We start from the raw sequence: 24,607 nt of genomic DNA, 5'->3' as shown, positions 1-24,607 counted from the left end.
GTAAAAATAAATGCCACAAATGCAGCTTGCTAAAATTAAACTCCAAGATCAAAAACCCTTGTGGGTCCGATTCGAAACCTCTTGATGACTGCTGGACTCATTCTGAACATTTATTTATAGTCATATTTGAAATGCATTATGGATGAGGAAAAAGGAAGTCAAGCACAATTTTAAAAAGGGCAAAATGAAACTGTAGCTGTCAGGAATCTGGCTATATCAATAAGTGAAATAGACTTAAGTTCCCCAAAGACTTGAATATTTCTATCCTTATTTCCATCGTGTTTCTATATAATTGCCAGTGGTGTTCATTGCTTAATATTCATGCTGTTCCTTCACTTTAGCTTTGCGCTCGGCTGCCGTTTTGCGCATTCTTTCCAAATCTCATTGGATTGTTTGTTGAAGTAGTTGAAAAACACAGCATTCACCATGTGTAATAATAATCACAATAATCATAATAATGAGGCTTAATAGTGCTGTAATTGTGTGCAGGCAGTAAGAGAACAGTTCCCTTAGGATAACTTAAACTGTACTTTCTAGCTCATTGCAGTTTTCCCCATAACAAAATATTCTAATGTTAAAACCACAACAGGGCAAGGTAAAGAAAATGCAAACCATATTAAGGCACTCAAGAGCAACTTCGTATTAGAGATAATGGACACACAGCAAAGCCTCAAAATTAACTTCCAAGCTTCTCAGGAATGAATCTCAGTAGCTAAGAAGGAATTGCAACACACCAGGGGAGGATGCTCGCAATCCAGATATGCCCTGATTGTTTGTTCACCCCTTTATTTGGGGTGATTGGTACCCAAATCAACAACTAGGTTTGTCTGTGCAGGTACAGTGTGATTCCATGGGGCTATTTTAGCCCCTGTGCAACTTAACTGTTGCTCCTATCAACACACAGTAGTTGCTTCTTTTCCAGTGATGCTTGAGGAATTCAAGTTCTGTGAATTTCATTGTGAATTGACCTGATATGCACTTCCCAGACTGGTAGGCAGATTGTAAGATACCAATCCTTCAGTTCTCACTTTTTTCTGAATTCTTGTGGTGGAAAAGAAAAAAGTACCAAAATGTCTTTTAAAAACGTGCAATTCAGGACAAACCATGTTTAGAAACGTGTGCATTGGTATTTAAATGTGCATTTTGTGATATTTAAGTATGGCTTTTTAATGCAGATTTCTTTGGGGTTTTTTTTTATAATCATGGTTAAACAGGACAGAACAGGCTTAGGAATGAACACTTGTGAAATTGACAGGGCCAGGAAATAGATGGATGAGTCAGTCCCTACTCCTTACTGCAGTTCCATAGGCTAGTTCTACCCTCTTGTGGGAGTGCGGGTGGTGCTGTAGTCTAAACCACCGAGCCCCTTGGGCTTGCCAATCGGAAGGTCAGCAGTTCAAATCCCCGTAATGGAGTGAGCTCCCGTTTCTCTGTCCCAGCTCCTACCAACCTAGCTGTTCGAAAGCACACCAGTGCAAGTAGATAAATAGGTACTGCTGTGGCAGGAAGGTAAATGGTGTTTCTGTGCATTCTGGTTGCCGTCACGGTGTCCCATTGTGCCAGAAGCAGTTTAGTCATGTTGGCCACATGACCCGGAAAGCTGTCTGTGGACAAAACACCGGCTCCCTCGACCTGAAAGCAAGATGAACGCCGCAACCCCAGTCGCCTTTGACTGGACTTAACCGTCTAGGGGTCCTTTACCTCTCCCCTCTTGTGGTTTCCAGCAACTGGTATTCAGAAGCAGCGTTGCCTCTGCCATGGGTACCAACTTGAATACAATAGCACGGGCAGGTAAGCCCCGCCCCACAAAATCGATCAGAAGAATGCATACCATTTGAATGGCAATGCCCACCAACATTGGAGGCCCCAGTCCCCTCAGTTGGGGGGGGGGCGGGTTGCAGGAACCTCAACCCCTAGGAATTAGCTCCTGTGCCTCTGACTGTGGAGGCAGAGCCCGACCATCATAGTTAGTAGCCACTGATAGTCTCACCCTCTGCTGCTTTGCTGTGTCAGGTGGGTTATTAGGTGTTGTAATCCAAGATTCCCGGAGGATAACCCAGTTGGGGAAGGATCCTGTAAGTGGTACAGCCCTATTTCAAACTGTTCCTGTACTGCAGGGATGTCCAACCAGTCTATCAGTTGATCGCGGGTCATCCCTGGTCAATCTCGTGATCCTGATTGATATCCCAAAAACAAGAACAACAAAACAACTCTGACCAATGCTCCGCAGAAAAGCTCAACAACTTTGGTCCATACATCACTACTGGGAAAACCATAGCATCACCTTTGTCGGTAAGGTGATGTCTCTGCTTTTTAAGATGCTGTCTAGGTTTGCCAGGTTTTTTTTTCCAGTGGGAGTAGTTTTCCCAATAGTGATGTATGGAAGTGAGAGCTGGACCATAAAGAAGGCTGATCACTGAAGAATTGATGCTTTTGAATTATGGTGCTGGAGGAGACTCTTGAGAGTCCCATGGACTGCAAGAAGATCAAACCTATCCATTCTGAAGGAAATCAGCCCTGAGTGCTCACTGGAAGGACAGATCCTGAAGCTGAGGCTCCAATACTTTGGCCACCTCATGAGAAGAGAAGACTCCCTGGAAAAGACCCTGATGTTGGGAAAGATGGAGGGCACAAGGAGAAGGGGACGACAGAGGACGAGATGGTTGGACAGTGTTCTCGAAGCTACCAGCATGAGTTTGACCAAACTGCGGGAGGCAGTGGAAGACAGGAATGTCTGGCGTGCTTTCGTCCATGGGGTCACGAAGAGTTGGACACAACTAAACGACTAAACAACAACAACAGATTGCAGTCTCTTGGAAGTTGGACATCCCTGCTTTACTGTATCACTTCATACTACAGGTGAAGGGAGGATGATATGATTTCACGCTCCTCCACATAAAAATACCTTGCACACCCACAAAAAGCAGCTAGGACAAGGGTTATAGCCCTTTTGTCCACCTGGCACACCAGTATTCTATGGCCAATGATTTGCTTTAATGGGAAAGTCTTCCAGTTTAATGGGAGAATGGCTCCACCACTTGCAATTCAAAGCTGTGCTACCAAGGAGCAGTTCACGTACATCAGTCCACAAGCGGGGAGGAGACTTTTAGAAAACTTTGCCGACACACTCAAGTCAAAGCTTCTTCTCTTAAAAATTACATTCGCTTTCTATTCCTTAGGTTTGTAAGTTTCCACCAGCTGTCCTGGTTGACATCTTGAGAGATCTTGAGTAGCAGAGCTGGGAAAGGCCTCTATGCCTGATTCCCCAGAGAGAGAATAAGTTTCACGATGTGCTGCCAATTAGGGCTGACAGTCGTGTCCTAGCTGGAGTCTTGGTCTAACTTTGCTTATGTCACAAATGGCCTTTGTTCCAAAGGGAGTGGGTGACGGGTGGAAGCCACAGGGTTTGGACTGTAAAGCAGCACCTAGTAATACTTCATGGTTAGAACCGTTCTCCGTTCTCAGACGAGTGGCAGGAAATGTGCGCTCATTACGTGGTGAGTGTGAAAAAATGCCTCTGCTGCAGAAATGCTCAAGAACAGCTTGTAGTGACTGATGTTTGCTTGGGAGTGTCACTCCTTTGTGTCAGCTCAGACTTTGGGTCTGAGGCGAGAACGCCTGTTAAAAAACAAACAAGACAGACAACTGTCATTCCAACATTGACTTTGGCATTCAGGTTTGATCCTTTTGGAGTTCTACAACTTATTCTAGTGAGGTTGCAGATTGGTTCTTGTTGCTATGTTTGTGTATTCTGCATGCTGACTTTGCTTCCTATCATGTCGATGTTAGAATTCCTGCTCCATGATTGCAGTCATGGGATTTTTGTCTATCACATGACGGTGTATGTTTTGATTCCACAGAGTGGGAAGTGACTATTGTCCTTTGTTCATTCTCTTTGCTGTCTGATGCTAGAGAGAGAGGGAGCCATGTTGCAGTGCTCCGTGTCTGTTTATATGTAAACAGATTGGCCAAAATGCTGAGTTGCTGAGGTCTGTTACCTCAAGCTGCAAAGACTCTGCAGATCCCTAAGTGTGCCGATGTCTGTTGGCATCGGTTGCTGTGATGTTTGGGCTGATGCTAGAGAGAGAGGGAGCCATGTTGCAGAGCTCTGTGTGTGTTTATATCTAAATAAAGTAGATTAGCCAAAATGCTAAGTTGCTGAGGTCTGTTACGTAACTGCGCAAACTCTGCAGATCCCTAAGTGTGCTGGTGTCTGTTGGCATCGGTCGCTGTGATGTTTGGGCTGAAGAAAGCTTTTGAAGCTCCTGAACGATCGACCAGGAGGGAGAGAACATGCCAGTCGGGCATGTGTCTCTACCAGGGTCTTACTCGAGAGTAGGACCAGCTCCTGATAGTCACATGCATGCTACTTATCTGTATACAGTTTGTGGAAAAATAATTTCTTTGTTTTTTATATATAATTTTCACTGTTACAAATTTTTCATGTTTACACTCACCTGAGGCGAAACAGGAATGTGTGCCCCCACCCTGCAGCCTGAAATTGGTGAGAGGGGGGTGTTTCAGTGGAAGCAGCGGAGCAGGTGGGGCTCCGCCTAAGGGAGCCACTTAACCCCACCTCATGGGTGGGCCAGTGCTGTTCTACACACACACACACCCCTACACACCCCTCTGCCTCTAGGCAAGCAAGAAGAATGTCCAGAGTTCATGGAAATGGCCCATCCAGATAAAAACACTCAAGGAGGATGCCAACCAGGTGTGTGACTTGGGGAGAGCCCTGAGGTTCATGTAGAGAAGCCAGTGTGGTGTAGTGGTTAAGAGTGGTAGTCTCGTAATCTGGTGAACCGGGTTCACTTCCCCGCTCCTCCACATGCAGCTGCTGGGTGACCTTGGGCTAGTCACACTTCTCTGAAGTCTCTCAGCCTCACTCACCTCACAGAGTGTTTGTTGTGGGCGAGTAAGGGAAAGGAGAAAGTTAGCCGCTTTGAGACTCCTTAAAGGGAGTGAAAGGCGGGATATCAAATCCAAACTCTTCTTCATATGTCAGGAGTGCTCTGATGGTGTTTCCTGCTTGGCAGGGGGTTGGACTCGATGGCCCTTGTGGTCTCTTCCAACTCTATGATTCTATGATTCTATGATTCTTCTGGGTGAGCTACGCTTGGTTCCTGAGCCTGAGCTTTCCCATCTCAGATTGAGAGGAAGATGAAGAGAAAAGCCCATAAACTTGATAGCCAATGTCAGCGTGTGAGGAACTTAATAAGAACGTTTATGAAATGACTTACAGGTTCATCCTTAACCCAAGATAGCTGATTTCTGTATTTACTCATGGGTAGTTCTGAGCTTCAGTCAGTGTTCAGGAAGTCCTAATTATGTTTCGCAGCGCAACCTCCCTCCCTCGTAGGAAGTTGGGCTTTGTAATAAAATCAGCACCTCTAGCAGTGAGGGCTTGGGGGCTGTGGAGTTTTGGCACGGCAGGCAGCATTTTCCAAAAAGAGATGTAACATTTTTAAAGCGTGGACTTTCTATATCTCTCATCTTTTTTTAAAAAAAGTAATTTTCTTTTCATATAGTGAAACCGTGGGCAATATATTTTATGACAACTTAATTAGAGTTTGGCTGAGCCTCTGAGACTAGATGAAATTGCTTTGTAGGCCAGATTTGGCCTTTGGACTGCAAATTAACCATCCCTAGTGTAAAGATTTATTATTATTATTATATAGGAAATTACTGAAATCTATTATTTCTTATGTATTGTAGCGGATTAATTATTTAGCACTTCAGTATATAATATGGCATGCTTTACATCCCTTTTCTCAGTCAGGCTACAATGTTATGTCCACCTATCCAGGAATAGGCACCATTGAACTCAATAGGGCTTACTTTTGAGTATATACACATATGACTGGAAAGGGCTGTTGCTCAGTGGTAGAAATTTGCAGAAGGTTGCAGGTTCAATCCCTGGCAGCTCCCAGGTAGGGCTGAGAATGTTCCCTGAACTAGGCAGATCTGTTTCAGACAGCTTTCTAGGTTGCCTGTGACTGCACTACAAGTATCTTTCTTTGTTTAAGGTTAGGAGTCTAATTCACCAACAGTTAAATCATATCAGTTGTTTGCTGATTGGCTATTTGGAAATATTTGACCATGGTCAAATATTCCATGGAACTAAGACAGGGCTTGCAAGTGATGCAAGTCTCTTTTGTTACTATTAGAAACACATGGATTACACTTGTTGGCTACTTTTCTGCTTTAGAAATGTACGATGCTGAAGGAAATGGCAGCAAGGAAACCTGGGATTTGTAAACTACTCTGCCTTCTTATTCAGGTTGGGAAACAGTTTTCGTTTTACAGTGGTACCTTGGGTTAAGTACTTAATTCGTTCCAGAGGTCCGTTCTTAACCTGAAACGGTTCTTAACCTGAAGCACCACTTTAGCTAATGGGGCCTCCTGCTGCCACCGCACCGCCGGAGCACGATTTCTGTTCTCATCCTGAAGCAAAGTTCTTAACCCAAGGTACTATTTCTGGGTTAGCGGAGTCTGTAACCTGAAGCGTATGTAACCTGAAGTGTATGTAACCCGAGGTACCACTGTATTTTCATTTCGCTTTTAGTTTGCATACCACCTTTCTATATTACTAGACACAAGGCGATTTACAAGCTGAAGAAACAACGAAGATCACACACCTTATAACAATCTGATGCAATACAAAAAAGGTCATAGTAAAAACATTACTTTGAAATAAACAACTTACATAAAATAAAGTATTATTGAATAATTCATTAGAATAAAACAGTACACAATAAAACTAAATATCAGGAAATAATTAAACAACTTCACTCTCAGCAGTTACAATAAATAATTACGAAACTATAATCAACAAAAACAGCAGCAAGCCGCAATGCATAAAATACCACAATGCATACAAAACCATGTAGAAGGACCAGATTGAGAAACAAAGACACACACATTTATCAAAACAGGAAATTACAGGTGGCTCATTAACAAATGACTCTGGGCAGAGCTTTCCAAACTTTAACTGCTGGTGGTACACTTCTTAGACATGTATCATTTCACAACACAGTAATTCAGTTTTACTAGCAAACCAGAGGTTAAACTAACCCCTTTCCAGCACCGGGAGGAGCGCAGGGAGTGTTCGCACAACACACCTACACACTGCAGCCGACACACTAACGTGTTGCGATACACAGTTTGGAAAGCTCTGCTCTAGTGAGTAAAGGAGTAAGAAGACACCAATTTCCTTTCTGCCAGGCATTTGTTGAATGCAGTGCTGTTTCCATTTTGCTTCAGTTTGGCTTCTTCTGACAAAAACTGCATTATTCACCCTGCTTTCCACGATGGCAAAATTTTACATAATTGATTGCACAGTTAATTTTGTTGTCATTACATTATTCCACACTATTCATTTTAATGCGAAGGAAATGCAGTGCAAATTGGTAATAATAATAATCAGTCACATATTGTTATGTAGTGCTTGCAGACTGAAAACAGCAGCAGCGATTACTGATCCTATTTGCTAGATTAGTTTCCATTCTGAACATGAGAGGAACAAGCAAATGCTAGCAATTTGCACAGCTGTTTTCATCAGAATTCCCCAGCATCGCTATTAGTGACCATCCCTTATTATTATTATTATTATTATTATTATTATTATTATTATTATTATTATTATTATTATTTGCAAAGGGGTTGAGACTAGAAGGAAGGCCAATGTAGCACCAGAGCCTTTTAAACCTAGAACTGATTCTAGGGTGGTTTGGTTCCAGTTTGCAATGGGTATGTTCAAATTTTAATTGCAAAGCATTGCATTTGAGGTAAGAGACTGCATCTTCCATTAGGACCGCTTCGTATGCGCAATTAACCACTTGATATTGCAGTAGCCAAGGGAAGAACAGTCATGTGTGAACCAGTCCTAAGAAGCCAGGTCACTCTTTTACCACCAAAGCAGCTCCTTAGCTGCTGCTTCCTCTGTTGAGCTCCCTGTAGCTGCACTCATGTGGAAAAGGGTTTACAGAACTGGAGGCACTGAATGAAGAAATACGTTTTCTGTGATGAATTCATTTCAGTAAAATACTGCTCCATGGAGCACTGCATCGCTTCTTGCCATGCCTGTGAAGAACTGTTTCTGTCAGCTGGTAATCTTATCTGAGCCCTTTCAGAAACGGGGAGCTTAAAAGATGCATGCACACCGCAGACTCCAATGTTATTATTGCCAGAGGCAACTCTTTCTAGATTTGAAAATCCAGTACCAACTAAGTCAGATATGTACCTCAGAAACATGGTTTACCATGGTCTCCCCAACCCTTCCCATAAAACAGTTTAAGAGATTAGCCTTTCTGAGGAGCAATGGGCAGTTAAAGGGATAGACATTGGTGTTGTTCCTCTCCTCAATTTTTTTTTAAAGCAGTACCCTGTAGTGGCTAGAGGGTTAAATTTGGCTTTGGGACTGAATTCAAATCCCTCTTCAACCACAAAGCTTGTTTGTTGACCTTGGACAGAGAGGATTGCCAATGCAACACCTATGGGTGCCCGGGTCCCCACCGCTACTTCCTATGGCATGCGCAAAGGAGCTTAGCAAATACCCCCTCAGAAATTCACAATGCATGACAGACGGTTGACTCTTCCTGTTCCTTTCCTGTTTGCACTGGTTTGGCATCTCTTACACTGAAATCAGCACCTGCTTCCATATGCCCACATTAAATCTAGCAGAGGGTGGCTGACTAGTTGAGTCCAGAGCATTGATATATATATATTAAATTGAGTCCATTACATCTTGGGGGCGGGGGCAGGCAGTGTGAGAGCACCTTACCCCATATATGCCCACTTGACCACTTTGCTCTGCAAAACTGGCACTGTTACAGGTGCCACATAATACCCCATCCATGTTTATAAGAAATCACTTGTTTAGTGGGGCAGCAACTACACTTTGGAACTCCCTTGCCTACAGACATCCTGCTAAAAACCTGTTTCCATCTACCCAGTCTAAGTCTACCCAGACATGTGGAGAGTGTTTTTTGTTTATTGCTGATCTTAATCTTTTGTATGTTCTAAATAGTTGTTTTGAACTGTTTTTACCCGCAATTTTATTGCTGCACTCATTTGTAAACTGCTTGGAGGGTTGTTGCTTTTTTGTTTGTTTTTACAGTCAAGCAGTGTATAAATTTCGTGAAATGAATACATAATTTCGCTGGATGCCAGGATTGGATGCCAACCCTCCCATCTTTGTTCTAAACAGAGAAGGGACACAAAGAGCTTCACTCTGCCTTCCCAACCCATCCAAGTGATGGTGTGGCTAGTGGACAGGTGCATGCCCTCACCATTTTTCAGTCCTCTCTCTCTCTGCTTCTTTAGGTGCAGTTGTAGTAATAATAATGATGATAGTATGCCGTATTTTTCGCTCTATAACACACACCCGACCATAACACGCACATAGTTTTTAGAGGAGGAAAATCTGTAGGCATGCCACCCGTAGGCATTCCCTCCATAACACGCACAGACATTTCCCCTTACTTTCTAGGAGGAAAAAAGTGAGTGTTATGGTGCAAAAAATACGGTAATTTATTTATACCCTATCCATCTGGCTGGGTTTCCCCAGCCACTTTGGGTGGCTTCCAACAAAATATTAACAATACAATAAAACATCAGACATTAAAAACTCCCCTAAACAGGGCTGCCTTCAGGTGTCTTCTAAAAGTCAGATAGTTGTATATTTCCTTGACATCTGATGGGAGGGCATTCCACAGGGCAGGCACCACTACCGAAAAGGTCCTGTGCCTGGTTCCCTGCAACCTCACTTCTTGCAGGGAGGGAACCGCCAGAAGGCCCTCAGCACTGGACCTCAGTGTCTGGGCTGAACAATGGGGGTGGAGATGCTCCTTCAGGTATACTGGTAGGCATCTTGTGTTACGCCACACACCCAAAGCAGCCATTTTGTATCATGGACCATCTGCCTGACTTGGCATAAGGCAGCTTCCTATATTCCTGCTGGTACTACAAAGAGTAGGCATTCTTCCAAGAAAAAGAAAAGCTCAGCTTATCATAGAATCATAGAGTTGGAAAGGACCATGAGGGTCATTTAGTCCAACCCCCTGTAATGCAGGAATCTTTTGCCCAACGTGGGGCTTGAACCCACAACCTTGAGATCCAGAGCTCTACCAATTCAGCTAGCCAAAAAACAACAGCAACAAAACACCTAGACAAACTTGTGGAAACTGCAAACTTTACATATCTCATGAAGATACACAACTTCTGAAATGAGTTTCAAGTTTTAATTATACCCTATGCTGTTTGAACAAGAAAAATAGGCACTTAAAATTGCTAGCACCTGTTTGTGTGAAATCTCCTGCTACCTAATGTGCATTAGGAACATTAGGGAATTCTGTAGATTGGTGAATATTTTCTCAAAATAGAAGAGGCACTGCGAGTGTACACAGTGTGTTGTTTTCAAATTCACGAGACGATGGCATGCCAAAAACATTAGTCTAAGTATCTTTTGGTAAAAAAACAGAGCTAGCTTCAACCTCCCAAAACACATTGGAGATGTTCTTAGAACTTACACAGCTAAATATGATCATTAACTGGAAAAGGTTTCAAGTATAGCAGAACTCTGAACTTTACTAGTGCAACAGAGATCATTTCAAGCCATGGAGTTTAGATATTTGAAGATATTCTCTGTTGCTGGTTGACTGACCAAACCCAGAGACCCACTAACCCAAACTCACTCATGGTTCCTCATCATCCTAGGAAATATGAAAAGTGAGGTGCCAGAGGGTTCTGTCCGGTTCTTGTTGTTGGTCAACATCTTTATAAACGACTTGGATATTAAGGTATTAAGGAGATGCTCATCCAATTTGCAGGTGACACCAAACCGGGAGGGGTAGCTAATGTCACTGTAGACAGAGTCAGGATTCAAGATGACCTTAACAGATTGGAGAACTGGACCACAGCTAATGAAATAAATTTCAATAGGGGAAAAATGTTACATCCTGCTCTTAGGCAGGAAGAACCAGCTGCACAAATAGAAGATGGGGGACACCTGACTTGGCAGTAGTACATGTGAAAAGGATCTGGGGGCTTAGTAGACCACAAGCTTTGCATGAGTCAACTGTGTAATGCAGCAGCAAAAAAAAAAAAAAAAAAAAGCTAATGCTATTCTAGGATGCATCATCAGAAGTATAGTATTCAGATCAAGAAAAGTCATAATACTGCTCTATTCTGTCTCAGTCAGACCACACTTGAAGTAGTGTGTCCAGGTTCTGGGTGCCACAATTTAAGAAGGACACCAACAAGCTGGAAAGTGTGTAGAGGAAGGCTACCAAGATGGTGAAGGATCTGGAAGCCAAGCGTTATGAGGAACGGTTGAGGGAGTTGGGTATGTTTAGCCTGGACAAGAGGATACCAAGAAGTGATATGATAGCCATCTTCAAATACCTAAAGGGCTGTTACATGGAAGATGGAGCAAGCTTGTTAGATCCTGCTCCAAACCAATGGATTCAAGTTACAAGAAAGGAGAGTCCACCTGAACATCAGGTAGAACTTTGACGGTAACTGCTGTTCGACAGTGGAATGGTCTCCCTTGGGAGGTTGAGGACTCTACTTCATTGAAGGTTTTCAAGCAGAGGTTGGATGACCATAGAATCATAGAATCATAGAATCATAGAATCATAGAGTTGGAAGAGACCACAAGGGCCATCGAGTCCAACCCCCTGCCAAGCAGGAAACACCATCAGAGCACTCCTGACATATGGTTGTCAAGCCTCTGCTTAAAGACCTCCAAAGTAGGAGACTCCACCACACTCCTTGGCAGCAAATTCCACTGTCGAACAGCTCTTACTGTCAGGAAGTTCTTCCTAATGTTTAGGTGGAATCTTCTTTCTTGTAGTTTGGATCCATTGCTCCGTGTCCGCTTCTCTGGAGCAGCAGAAAACAACCTTTCTCCCTCCTCTATGTGACATCCTTTTATATATTTGAACATGGCTATCATATCACCCCTTAACCTCCTCTTCTCCAGGCTAAACATGCCCAGCTCCCTTAGCCGTTCCTCATAAGGCATCGTTTCCAGGCCTTTGACCATTTTGGTTGCCCTCCTCTGGACACGTTCCAGTTTGTCAGTGTCCTTCTTGAATTGTGGTGCCCAGAACTGGACACAGTACTCCAGGTGAGGTCTGACCAGAGCAGAATACAGTGGCACTATTACTTCCCTTGATCTAGATGCTATACTCCTATTGATGCAGCCCAGAATTGCATTGGCTTTTTTAGCTGCCGCGTCACACTGTTGGCTCATGTCAAGTTTGTGGTCAACCAAGACTCCTAGATCCTTTTCACATGTACTGCTCTCAAGCCAGGTGTCACCCATCTTGTATTTGTGCCTCTCATTTTTTTTGCCCAAGTGCAATACTTTACATTTCTCCCTGTTAAAATTCATCTTGTTTGTTTTTGCCCAGTTCTCTAATCTGTCAAGGTCGTTTTGAAGTGTGATCCTGTCCTCTGGGGTGTTAGCCACCCCTCCCAGTTTGGTGTCATCTGCAAATTTGATCAGGATGCCCTTGAGTCCATCATCCAAGTCATTGATAAAGATGTTGAATAAGACCGGGCCCAAGACAGAACCCTGTGGCACCCCACTAGTCACTCTTCTCCAGGATGAAGAGGAACCATTGATGAGCACCCTTTGGGTTCGGTCAGTCAGCCAGTTAGAAATCCACTGAGTGGTAGCATAGTCAAGACCGCATCTGTCATGGATGCTTTAGTTGATATTCCTGCTTTGCAGGGGGTTGGACTAGATGCTCCTTGGGGTTCCTTCCAACTCTGTGATTCTAATAATTTGAAGGTTTGACGCGGCTTCGTTCGTTAAGCACTCAACCTCCCTACTGCAACCATTAAAACTAGTCACTGTCTGGATTTAACATGGAGGTTGCCCAGCCTTGCGACATTTCAAGTCTTCCATTAAACAGGCTTTCAAATTACAACAATATGATTAAAGGGGATGGCAGTCATGTAAAAGGTTAAAGCATGTGCTGCCTGTTTTCAAATTGCTCATTTCCTAGCTAAGAATGGAATTATGCAATCATGTTTTTTAAGCTGGTCTATTACAGCTGTCTGGCTGCCATCAACTTACTTTACAGCAGCAGTGTCTGAGAAATCTTTGAGATTTTATTCTTACTCATTACGGCTGAGCTGTGGTCATTCAAAGACACGCAGGAGAAGAGAACATTTCACATCCCCTGCTCCATATTGGATTTCTTGACCTTAATTTCTGTCCCACCCCTCTATTTTGCCTTGGAATCTCCATCTTTGTTTCTTTAACCCAGCCCAATGTGTTTTTACTTTTACATTTTATTGAAATGCTTTCGTCTCCTCTCCATCTCCCTCCCCTCTTTACTTCTGTTTTCTACTGTTATTGTTGAAAACTGCTGTGCTGCAGCAGAAGGGTGAGGTGGAAGTTTAACAAGCACAGTAAAGAAATAAATAAACTGCTGTAGCTGTTCATAGTTTTAGGAAGCCACTTTCTATACAGATCAAGCAGATTCCACGGAGACACGTTGTACCAAACTTACCCACTGCCAGAAGTGTTGTAATACTGGTATACTAGGTCCATTCGTGACTGACTCTGGGGTTGCGGCGCTCATCTTGCTTTACTGGCCAAGATAGCCGGCATACAACTTCCGAATCATGTGGCCAGCATGACTAAGCCACTTCTGGCGAACCAGAGCAGCACACGGAAACACCGTTTAGCTTCCCACCTGAGTGGTACCTATTTATCTACTTGCACTTTGAGGTGCTTTCGAACTGCTAGGTTGGCGGGAGCATGGACCGAACAACGGGAGCTCAGCCCATCGCGGGGATTCGAACCACCGACCTTCTGGTCAGCAAGTCCTAGGCTCTGTGGTTTAACCCACAGCGCCACCCGTGTTCCGCTTTAAATGTACACACCTCATTAATCGATAATATTCTTGAGAATATTCTCCAAAAGATTAGTCTCAGGAATTTAACATCACTACCCATGGGGGAGTCTCAAGGGCCAGACAGAGAGGTATGGGGGATCACATTTGTGCTTGGGCTGTGAGGTTTCCAGCCTCTAAATTGAAGACCCCCCCCCCCCCGGCCCTATTGGCCTGTGAACAAATTTGGGAAAGTTTGAGAAAGCTCGTACTACATTGGTAGCTCGGATTAAGAACTTAATTCGTTCTGGAGGTCTGTTCTTAACCTGAAACTGTCCTTAACCTGAAGCACCACTTTAGCTAATGGGGCCTCCCGCTGCCACCGCGCCGCCGGAGCACGATTTCTGTTCTCATCCTGAAGCAAAGTTCTTAACCTGAGGTAATATTTCTGGGTTAGCGGAGTCTGTAACCTGAAGCGTATGTAACCCGAGGTACCACTGTACGTTTGAGACAGGCACAGCAATCATGTTTTTCCTTGATCCCCTGCTGGAGATCACTTCCATCCCTCTAAGCTCCCTTCCCACAAATTCTCCCATAGCAGTAAACAATCAGATAAATTATTTAAAAGTCCCAAATGTCATCTCTCTGCTTGCTTTCCCTCCCCATCTCCGAACATCTTGTTGCTGATCAATACCGGTGAGTATTTGTATGGTGTTAAGTTTTGTGTTTAGCTGAAGATCAAATGTTTGTGGAAATGACAAGAGCAAACCTGATGGAAGCCTCATCTCACGTTTTCCAAAGTGACCTTTAAGATAACTTCATTTCACCTGGCATTTTTGTTAGAATTGGTTGAAAAGCCCTCTCTTCGCAGCTTTCCACCTCTGTCACAACAGATAAGGTCGGCAATATCATTAGCTTGCAGAAAATAAAAGTGGTGCTTGTGTACTTATAAAGACCTTTTGCCAAGAAAATTGTTATCTAAGAGGTCTCTATAGAATGTGCTTTTGGTTCTGAGACCATATTCTTTGATCACTTTAAGTCCTTTTAAAGAAATTTTGGTTTCAGTTCCTATTAAATCAAAACCTCCAATTCTAAGGATAAATATTGAAATATTTAAGGAACAGAGAAGACTTGACTCTTTAGTTACTTGGTATCCATATCAAGATGCTCATGCTCTAAGATCAGCATATGAGGTGGTGGTCAATATGAGGAAGGTCGGGTAGTAGGGCCTTTTCAGTGGTGGCTCCTTGCATGGCAGGCATTTGAAGGCAAAGAGACCTGACTGCCACTGCTGTTCTCAATAATTGTTCTTTACTGACGTGTTATACATTTTTAAGGATTGTGAATTTTCTATAATCTGTATTCCTGCTGTAAACTGCCCTTAGGCAAATGGCAGAATATATATTATGTAATTACATAAAAATTGTATATGAGGGGTGGGAAATCTCAGGGCTTGGGGCCAAAGCTGGCCCTCCAAACTTCTTTATCTGGCCCTCGGGACTCACCCCAGGGACCTCCTCTCACTGCCCTTGGGATGATAAAGTTTTTGGCCCAGTATACCTGAAGGAGTGTCTCCACCCCCAGCGTTCAGCTGGGACACTGAGGTCCAGCTCCGATGGCCTTCTGGTGGATCCCTCCCTGCAAGAAGTGGAGCTACAGGAAACCAGGCAGAGGGCCTTCTTGGTGTTGACACCCGCCCTGTGGAATGCCCTCCCATCAGATGTCAAGGAAATAAACAACTATCTGACTTTTAGAAGACATCTGAAGGCAGCCCTGTTTAGGGAAGTTTTTAATGTTTGATCTTTTATTGTGTTTTTAATATCCTGTTGGAAGCCGCCCAGAGTGGCTGGGGAGGCTTGGCTGGATGGGTGGGGTATAAGTAATAAATTATTATTATTATTCCCACCTCAGTAGTAAACAGTAACATGTTGGCCTGAGACCAATTTTGCTGCTCCAGACATTCTGCTTGCACATTCTAGATTACTTGCAAACTTGCAGAGGCCACACTTGACAATGTGCTGCACCCCTTTTCCTCCCATGAAAAAGAGTGGTTTTTCTTCTTTAGTCTCATGCTGTATGTTTGGCTTTCTGAAAATGTTGCCATCCAAGCTTCTTCCATTGCTTTTGCCAGTCTATGCTTGTCCCATGGAAAAAATTAAAAATAAAATCCCCACCCTTTACTACAGCCACCATTCCCACTGCGTATGAGTGACTCCGTGATCCGTGTGCTCCTGTGCTGATTTTCATAAAAGGAACAATAATGGTTTTTTGGTTTTGTTTTAAAAAGACACTCATAAAACATACAGGAGGAAACGCTAACGTAACCAAAAAAGTGTGCAAGTTCCGTAACAGAAATAATAATGAGCTGGGAAGTAGGGAAAATAGTTCAGGTTATACTGAAGTACTGGAATAGCTGTATGAGTGGCTGGGGCAAGCCAGCCAGATGGGCAGGGAATAAATAATAAAAATACTATTATCATTTATAGGAGGTTAGAACATCCAGCCAGAGCCATACATGAAGTCTTGCAATATGACAACAGGTTAAGTGTTTGTTTGCATATGCTATATAAAGATACGGTGAAATTGTCACTATGCAATTACCAGGTGAAGACTTTGAATTTGCATTTCATAAACAAAGCTAACATCTGCCAGCCCTGCCCAATATTTGCAGTTGACATCCATTCATTGTTCCTAATGAACTGATACAATAGAAGATTTTCCACCCCAAAAATTACGCACTGGAATTTTTTCCACTTTACATCACTGGCAAGGGCTACTGATGATTGCTGTACTATTAAGCTTGATGGGACAATGGTCTTAATTGGTATAAGGCAGCTTCCTCTGTCTTGGAACATTAGCTTCCAGTATTTTAACTTGGTATGAAAGGTAAAGGTAAAGGGACCCCTGACCATTAGGTCCAGTCGTGGCCGACTCTGGGGTTGCGGCGCTCATCTCGCTTTATTGGCCGAGGGAGCCGGCATACAGCTTCCGGGTCATGTGGCCAGCATGACTAAGCCGCTTCTGGCGAACCAGAGCAGCGCACGGAAACACAGTTTACCTTCCTGCCGGAGCGGTACCTATTTATCTACTTGCACTTTGATGTGCTTTCGATTTTCACCCAACAAATTCACAAGAACATTTCTCCTAACCCTGCCATGTTGTTCCTATGTTGAAAGAAGAGGCTGTTGATAGCACTGTTGTAAATAGCACCATTTGTATTCTCAGATTGGTCCAAGATAAATACATTTTAAAATAAAGTATGTAAAACTTGCCTGCACCTGTCACAGGTGGGAAGTAAGAATTGTGCCCTGGCAATCAGGCAGGGAACCATTTGTGTATTGGAAAAAAGCTATCAAATAATGGGGATTACGTAGTTTGAGGTCTGATCAATTTACTTCATTGCTGAAGTTATTTTGATGAGAACTGTCCATGTGCTGGATAGATTCTCTACCTTAAACTTAAAAAAAAATAAAATTAGCTGCTAAAATCGGACTAATCCGGCACAGCAGTAATTCCGGCAATCATGGAGGGGGCAAAATGGTCAAATTGATAGATGAGGTTTACCACAGAAGCAGATCTAATCTCTTGCTGAAGTGAGAGAACATTGGACTCATTCATTTTATACCAGAAGCACACATTGGATTGGATACCTGCCCCCTGATCCTGCTTGTTCTGTGAAGGGAAGTAGGCGTACACACACTTCTGTGCAGGGATGTTGTTGTTATTTAGTTGTTTAGTTGTGTCCGACTCTTTGTGACCCCATGAACCAGAGCACGCCAGGCACTCCTGTCTTCCGCTGTCTCCCACAGTTTGGTCAAACTCATCTTCGTAGCTTCAAGAACACTATCCAACCATCTCGTCCTCTGTCGTCCCCTTCTCCTTGTGCCCTCCATCTTTCCCAACATCAAGGTCTTTTCCAGGGAGTCTTCTCTTCTCATGAGGTGGCCAAAGTATTGGAGCCTCAGCTTCAGGATCTGTCCTTCCAGTGAGCACTCAGGGCTGATTTCCTTCAGAATGGATAGGTTTGATCTTCTTGCAGTCCATGGGACCCTCAAGAGTCTCCTCCAGCACCATAATTAAAAAGCATCAATTCTTTGGCGATCAGCCTTTTTTATGGTCCAGCTCTCACTTCCATACATTACTAATGGGAAAACCATGGCTTTTACTATACGGACCTTTTACTATAGGGCAGGGGTGGAAAGTCTGAATAGAGCCTACACAGGTAGACTAAGCTCCTGCAATCGACCTGAAAAGTGAGGGTGGAACACCCATTAAAAAGCCACCCAGTTTTGCTCCATGCATTTCGGATGCTATATGCACGCTATATACCATGCATAGGTATATCAAATGGGTGAGCAGGACAGACATATTATAATTATAATATTTTAAATATAGTGCTCTCTCTCTATATGTATACACACAAAATAATATTTTCTTAATAATAATTGATATACAGCTTAATACCATGTCTTAGTTCCTAAGCAGTGTACAATATTGATAGAGCACACATCATAAAAGCAGTTCAAATGAACCGTAACATCACAAAAAGATTCCAGTGTGATGGGCAGGATCATCCAATCCAACCTATGATTATATAAAGATCGGAATCTCTCTTGATAATATAAATCTTTTTGATTGATTTTTTTAAAAGAATTGGTATCTTTTCTCCTTTTACTCACCTAATATAAACATGTGTGTTGACTAGCAATGCTTTTGATGGGCTACTAATGTTTGAGCATTTTATTTCCAAGACAGGAAAATAAATAAATACGCAAGTAGATGGAACTTGTGGTATGAACAGCTTTAAGCTTTCTTCTAGCCGGAAAATAACTGGACAAGCTCTGCTGATTCTTTAATAGCTGAGGATATGTGTGTGTGTTGCATAATCTCTCATTGGTATCTTTTCTCCTTTTACTCACCTAATATAAACATGTGTGTTGACTAGCAATGCTTTTGATGGGCTACTAATGTTTGAGCATTTTATTTCCAAGACAGGAAAATAAATAAATACGCAAGTAGATGGAACTTGTGGTATGAACAGCTTTAAGCTTTCTTCTAGCCGGAAAATAACTGGACAAGCTCTGCTGATTCTTTAATAGCTGAGGATATGTGTGTGTGTTGCATAATCTCTCCCTCACCCCTAATATTCATTATTTCTTTGATGGTCTTGCCAAGGATAACCAGCAATTAACCAGGAAGGTCTGTTAGCTTCAGCAACAAAGGGGTCCTATGATAAAAATCATAAAAGATCCATGGCAATGATGAAATGATGAACACCCATGGCAAACCTTTCAGACTGAAAAAAAGCTGAAGAGTAACTTGAAACACTGGGCAAGCTGCTCCTATAATTGCAGTTGATGCGCATCAGGGATAGCCAACCTGGTGCCTCCAGATGTTAAAATTACAGCTCCCAAGGCTGCTGACCATTGGTTAAGTTGGCAGTGGCCCCCACCTTCGTGCAGTTGAACTTTATTTATTTTGGGAATGGGTGGAGCCTGCCCCCTCTCCTTACAAATAACAAGTTTTAAATTCTTATTTATTTTATTTTATTGCTTCTCCATGGATCTCTGTGCACAGGGCAAGAAGTAATGTTCTCTGCTTTCCTGACCAATCTCTGCATCTTGAGAAGGGGAAGGAGGAAGGTCTGTCAGCCCAAGACAGTCCATATGAGTCCACAGAATTCTTACACTGCATGTGTCCCAGCACCAGGTTTGTGCCTGGAGTCCTTGGACACTTTGAATCCAGTACTCCCTATTTATCTGGATCAGACACTTTCACACTGCTCCCTACCCCCTTTCCCATTCTCTCTCTATCTCTCTCTCACACAAATCTGCTACCAAGACAGGCATTCCTCTCTCCCTGTGACACACAGCAAAAAGAACAAACTTTCTAATGCCTCTTTAAAGGAACATTCTACATTACAAATTGGCAAACCGGTTGCACACACACCAGTTGCAGGTTCTCCCCCCGTGTTTCAGGGTTCATAGTTGTGGCAGGAAACGAAGTGCTTCAGTAGTAAATGGTTGCCAAGGACCTTCAGTTGCAGAGAATGTTGACCCAAGAAATATATATATTTTTTTAAAAAGTTGACAGCGGCTTATGGGATCTGGAGTTCAACAAAATCTGAAGGACACCATGTCGGTTAAGCCTAATGTACAGGGTAGAGTGGCTACATTCTGGAAACATGATGGGCTTTGGGGATGTCTGAGTATGAACAATCTATCTCTCTTCCCAGGGATTTGTACCTCTGTTAGAGTTGTAGCTCTGTGAAAGGAAAAGGAGCCTCCTAACATCTCTCAGTATCCTTGACAAAACTGCAGCTTGGAGGAAGCTGTGGCTGTTTAAAGTGGTATCATAGGGCTTTAAATGTATGGTGTGAACATGGTCTTCGGCTGTGTACAGATTATTGGCTTGAAACGCAGTGAGGTCGCTTTTCCACACAGCATTTCAAGTTGAATTTGCTTGTCACCATGCACATCGGAGTGGTATTCAGTGCAGCCTGAACGAAGCTATCATGCTCAAGTTGGATTGGACTGCATCGAAACACAGCATTTCTCCAGAGACTACAGGATAGCTCTGTGTCCCTGGGTAACGCCATGTGTTCACAGATTCAAAAACAAACAGTGGGATCTAAGTACAGTTAACAGAATAACTCAAATATGGCTCGGGGATATTGGATGGATTCGGTTCATATGATCACTTTGCATCCACTGTGAGATAATTATTACTCAATCAAATCTCAAAACTTTATGTAAGCTAAATAGATATCACAGCAAGTGTGTTATGTCTTCAGGTAATATGTACCTACCCACAGAGTGAGTCCAATATGGTCCTTAGGCAAGGACGATTATTAAATGTAGGGGCCAGATTGAAACTACCAGCCCAGCTGTCCAAGACGCATGGTTCTGCTCTGCTTGTCTTTTTCCATTGACATGCCTCACATGGTGGTTTGGGGTGTGCACGAAAATAAAGCCCAGTTCAGGGTTTTGTCTACTCCACCTCTTGGGTAAGCTGTTAAAATCTGAAACTTCCAGTGTAAAGAAGCAGCACCACTGTACAAGTCTAGGAACACATGAAGCAGCCTTATGCTAAGTCTCAGACTATTGGTCCATCTAGTTCAGTATTGTCTACATGGAGTGGCAGGGTCTCTCTGGAGTTTAAGACAGGACATTCCCAGCCCTTTCCTGGAGATGCTTTGGGTTGAACCTGGGACTTTCTACATGCAGAGCAGATGATCTACCACCAAGCTTTGACCTAGTTTGAAAGCTGCTGCTCTACCCCTGAGCTACAGTCTAGTCTATCCCATTGATTTTAGTGGTCCTCCAAGGTAGGTTTAAGGATGCAGTCTGCTGTAACTGCAGCTCCACAGCTTGCAACATGAAGGATGGAGTGGGGTGGTTCTTCTTGGGTTGTTGTTGTTGTTTTGCTACAGTAGCTCTCAGACTGGTGCAACAACAGGCCTAGGTCAGGCTGCTTGCTGACACTTGCCAGAACCCAGCAACTTTAACCAACCCCCCAAATGCCCCCTTTGGGTGGTTTACACTAGCTTTCACCCATCCACAGTTTGTGCAGGTGCACCAAGGAGTTCTAGGGTGGCAAAGGCCTTACACTGCCACAGCAGGGCAAGGCTGGATGAAGCAGTATTGCCACCTTGTCGACATGCCCCCCAGTACAGCAGTTCTGGGGTCTGGGTTGCTCTGCCTGCATCTTTAAAAAAAAAGATTCAGGAGGGCTTTCCTAAAAATAGAGGAGATTCAGCTGTTTCCCCCCCCACATGCACATTTTGTCCTCAGTATACAAACAATATTTTTATACCCTACAGCTTCTTGTGTTTTGCCATTTCTTTGCCACAGATAGGCTGGGGCCGCCTCTGGATATAACCCTGGATTCACTCAACTGCACAGCATTTAGTATACAATGGAGAATGCCTCGGCAGCATGCAAGTTCCATCACCGGGTATACTGTGAGTACCTTTCTGTTTTGGCTATGCAAGGAGGTATTCCTGTGTCCAGTGTCTCCAGGGCCGGGTTTAGGTTTGATGAGGCCCTAAGCTACTGAAGGCAATGAGGCCCTTTACACGTCCAGCTTTCCTTTGTCAACAACAAATTGTCACTGTTTTTAGTGTTGAATATATGCTATATGGTAATTTATGGACCTAATAGGTATCTAAAGCCATTTGCACATAACAAAATATGTACATCATCGGAGCCTACACAACACAAAACACTGTTGCTGCATGTAGGTTTTATTTTATTTGTTTTTTATCTTATATTTTTTGAAATGTACATTCAGTTTTTTTGCCCTTTAAATTTTTGGGGGCCCCCCAAGAGAGTGGGGCCCTAAGCTATAGCTTGTTTAGCTTATACATAAATGCGGCACTGAGTGTCTCAATAGCTCGTGGTGTCATGTTTATGTGACTACAAAATTCTAAGTACCAGTGATACACATTCAGGGAGGAATTCAGCGTCATGTTCTTGTAATCATTCTTTTGGCACAAGTTGCATATACCCTGAACCCTGAGCTTGTTGTGGATGTGCAGCCAGCTTTTTTTAGCTGAATGAGCCCAGGAGCAACCCCATCTTCTCTTTCCAGTAAAAGCTTGCTGTGCCGAATTCTGATTGGCTGGAACCTGTGACCAATCAGAATACCTCTTCTGTGCAGACTGCAGATTGGCTGGCACTCAGAGGAATCACAAAACTGCTTTCCTCACCAGAGCAATGTTTCCAGTTTGGCCAGTGATCAAGGACAGTAGGAACTGTATTCCAACAACATCTGGAAGGCTGCAGGCTCTCCACCCCTAATTTAAACTATTAAATGAAAAAGAGTCCTGTTCCTTGCAGAATTTGGTACTTCAACTGAAGAACTGTGCTTACTTTTAAATAATTATGATATCATGGGCACAATGTTACTCCTAAAGTGCTCTCCAATAAATAAGAAACAAGACAAACCCTGCCCTCCAGGCTTGCAATAAACATAGGGAAAGGACACACAGGCAAGGCCATGCGAGATTTTGTGTAGGGCTGTCACCTCCAGTTCTGCCTAAAGATCCTGTCACTTTAAAATCTGTAGGGCTAAGAAAAAGCCCAGCAGGTCGTGAGTTTCTTTGCTTCTGTATATGCAGCCGAAGTCTTTGGTGGTCCAGCTGTCCAAACTCTCCTGTGCCTGTTTAAGCTGGGTTGGATTTCAAGCAGATGAGATGTAGCACACAGCAGGCAGCATTAATCTGAAAATCTAAGGGCAGGGGAATCCAAAACTACCATACATTTTGCCTTTCAAAGGATTATGGTGCAGTAGTCTAGTAAAGGGTGTGAGAACCCTGATCTTGTTTTGTTGGTTTCCTGTTCGCTTTCATATTTTATCTGTCTAATAGTTCTTACAGAGCCAGGCAACCACAGTCCTTAGTATCTTTAGGCTTAGGTATCCCCCTTTCCCCTCAGACCCTTTCAAAACTAGCACCTCCCCTATATTTTGATGAAATGAGAGAGTTAACCCTTCCCTCTCCCAACTGCAAGTTTTCCTCTGGAAAGGGCCCTCCAGGATCACAATTTGGCTTGAAAAAATGTTGCTGTGATATAAACCCAAATCAGTGTTATTTTTTTTAGAAAAACGGTGTTGGAGCTCACCATGAACGTCTCGCCTCCTCTCTTAGAATCTGGCAACCTAAAAGCAACACACTCCTCCACTCCTTTTGCGCCAAGAAGAGTATCCCACCACAATTGGACGTGTGTGTGTGTGTGTGTGTGTGTGTGTGTGTGTGTGTGGAGAGGGGTACTCCTCCTGTCAGAGCCAATAAAAAGCTCCTTTCAAGCCTAATTGCCTTGGGGGTAAAAGCTGAGTTGAACGTCAATATTGCTTCTACTCGCAATGCTTCATTTCACTGTCATTCTTACTAGTTTACCTAACCTAACCAATTTATTTTAAAGGTCTATTACACCGAGTTCAAGGCAGATAAACCAATTAAACAGCAGTCCCATGATGTGCCTCTTAGCCTGGACATGCTCAGTATGGTGAGTATTTGATATTAAGCATATGCGGTTCTTGTAGGTCAGTTTATCTGATCAATGGAATTTTATCAACACAGGGGCTCTGCTTAGATCAATAAAGTCTGGAGCAGTGTTTCTCAAACTTGGGTCCCCAGCAGTTTCTGGACTACAACACCCATCATCCCTAGCCAGCAGGAGCAGTAGTAAGGGATGATGGGAGTTGTAGTCCAAAACATATGGAACAGCCATTTTGTTCCCGTAGACTTGAGTATCATGGCTAAATGACAGCTTTCCATTTGCTCTGGAAGGTCGGCCCATGGCCTGGCTCACCCATCAAATTAAACCATAGTTTAAAATAAACTGTGCAGCATGCTAGTGCATTCTTTTGAAAAGTTCCTGCTCCTCCACTCCTGCTGCTACCGCTCCACAAGGAAACAAGCCAATGTTTGGCCCTGCTGCGATATCAAAAACTTCCAGAGGAAGAGAGGGGAACCTGCCCCGTTGTATATCGGGGGGGGGGGGCTGTGTGGAGAGAGTCTCCTTCTTTAAATTCCTGGTCCTTAGTGAGGACCTCACTTCGAAAATCACCATAACTCAGGTGGTCAGAAAGGCCCAACAGAGATTCCATTTCCTCAGGGTCTTGCGAAAGAATAATGTTAAACAACAACTGATGAACTCCTTTTACCGGTCCGCAATAGAAAGTGTGCTTTCATATTGTATCACAGTGTGGTATGCTGGCCTGACAGCCACGGACAGAAAGTCTCTACAGTGGGT

At 43.4% G+C, this 24,607-nt stretch overlaps 1 protein-coding gene across 1 annotated transcript in view; it reads left to right on the top strand.

Annotated features, from left to right (window-relative positions):
- Window positions 1-24,607, top strand: part of EGFLAM (EGF like, fibronectin type III and laminin G domains) — a 135,411-nt gene that overhangs the window by 13,408 nt on the left and 97,396 nt on the right. Inside the window, exons 2-3 of the mRNA XM_081212716.1 lie at window positions 21,704-21,813; window positions 23,774-23,857. Coding sequence (XP_081068842.1) covers window positions 21,704-21,813; window positions 23,774-23,857 — 194 coding nt within the window. The remainder of the gene's footprint in view (window positions 1-21,703; window positions 21,814-23,773; window positions 23,858-24,607) is intronic.

This window comes from Podarcis bocagei (genome assembly GCF_964188305.1).
Source record: "Podarcis bocagei genome assembly, chromosome: 11".
Taxonomy (NCBI): domain Eukaryota; kingdom Metazoa; phylum Chordata; class Lepidosauria; order Squamata; family Lacertidae; genus Podarcis; species Podarcis bocagei.
This window is presented reverse-complemented; position numbering and strand designations above follow the sequence as displayed.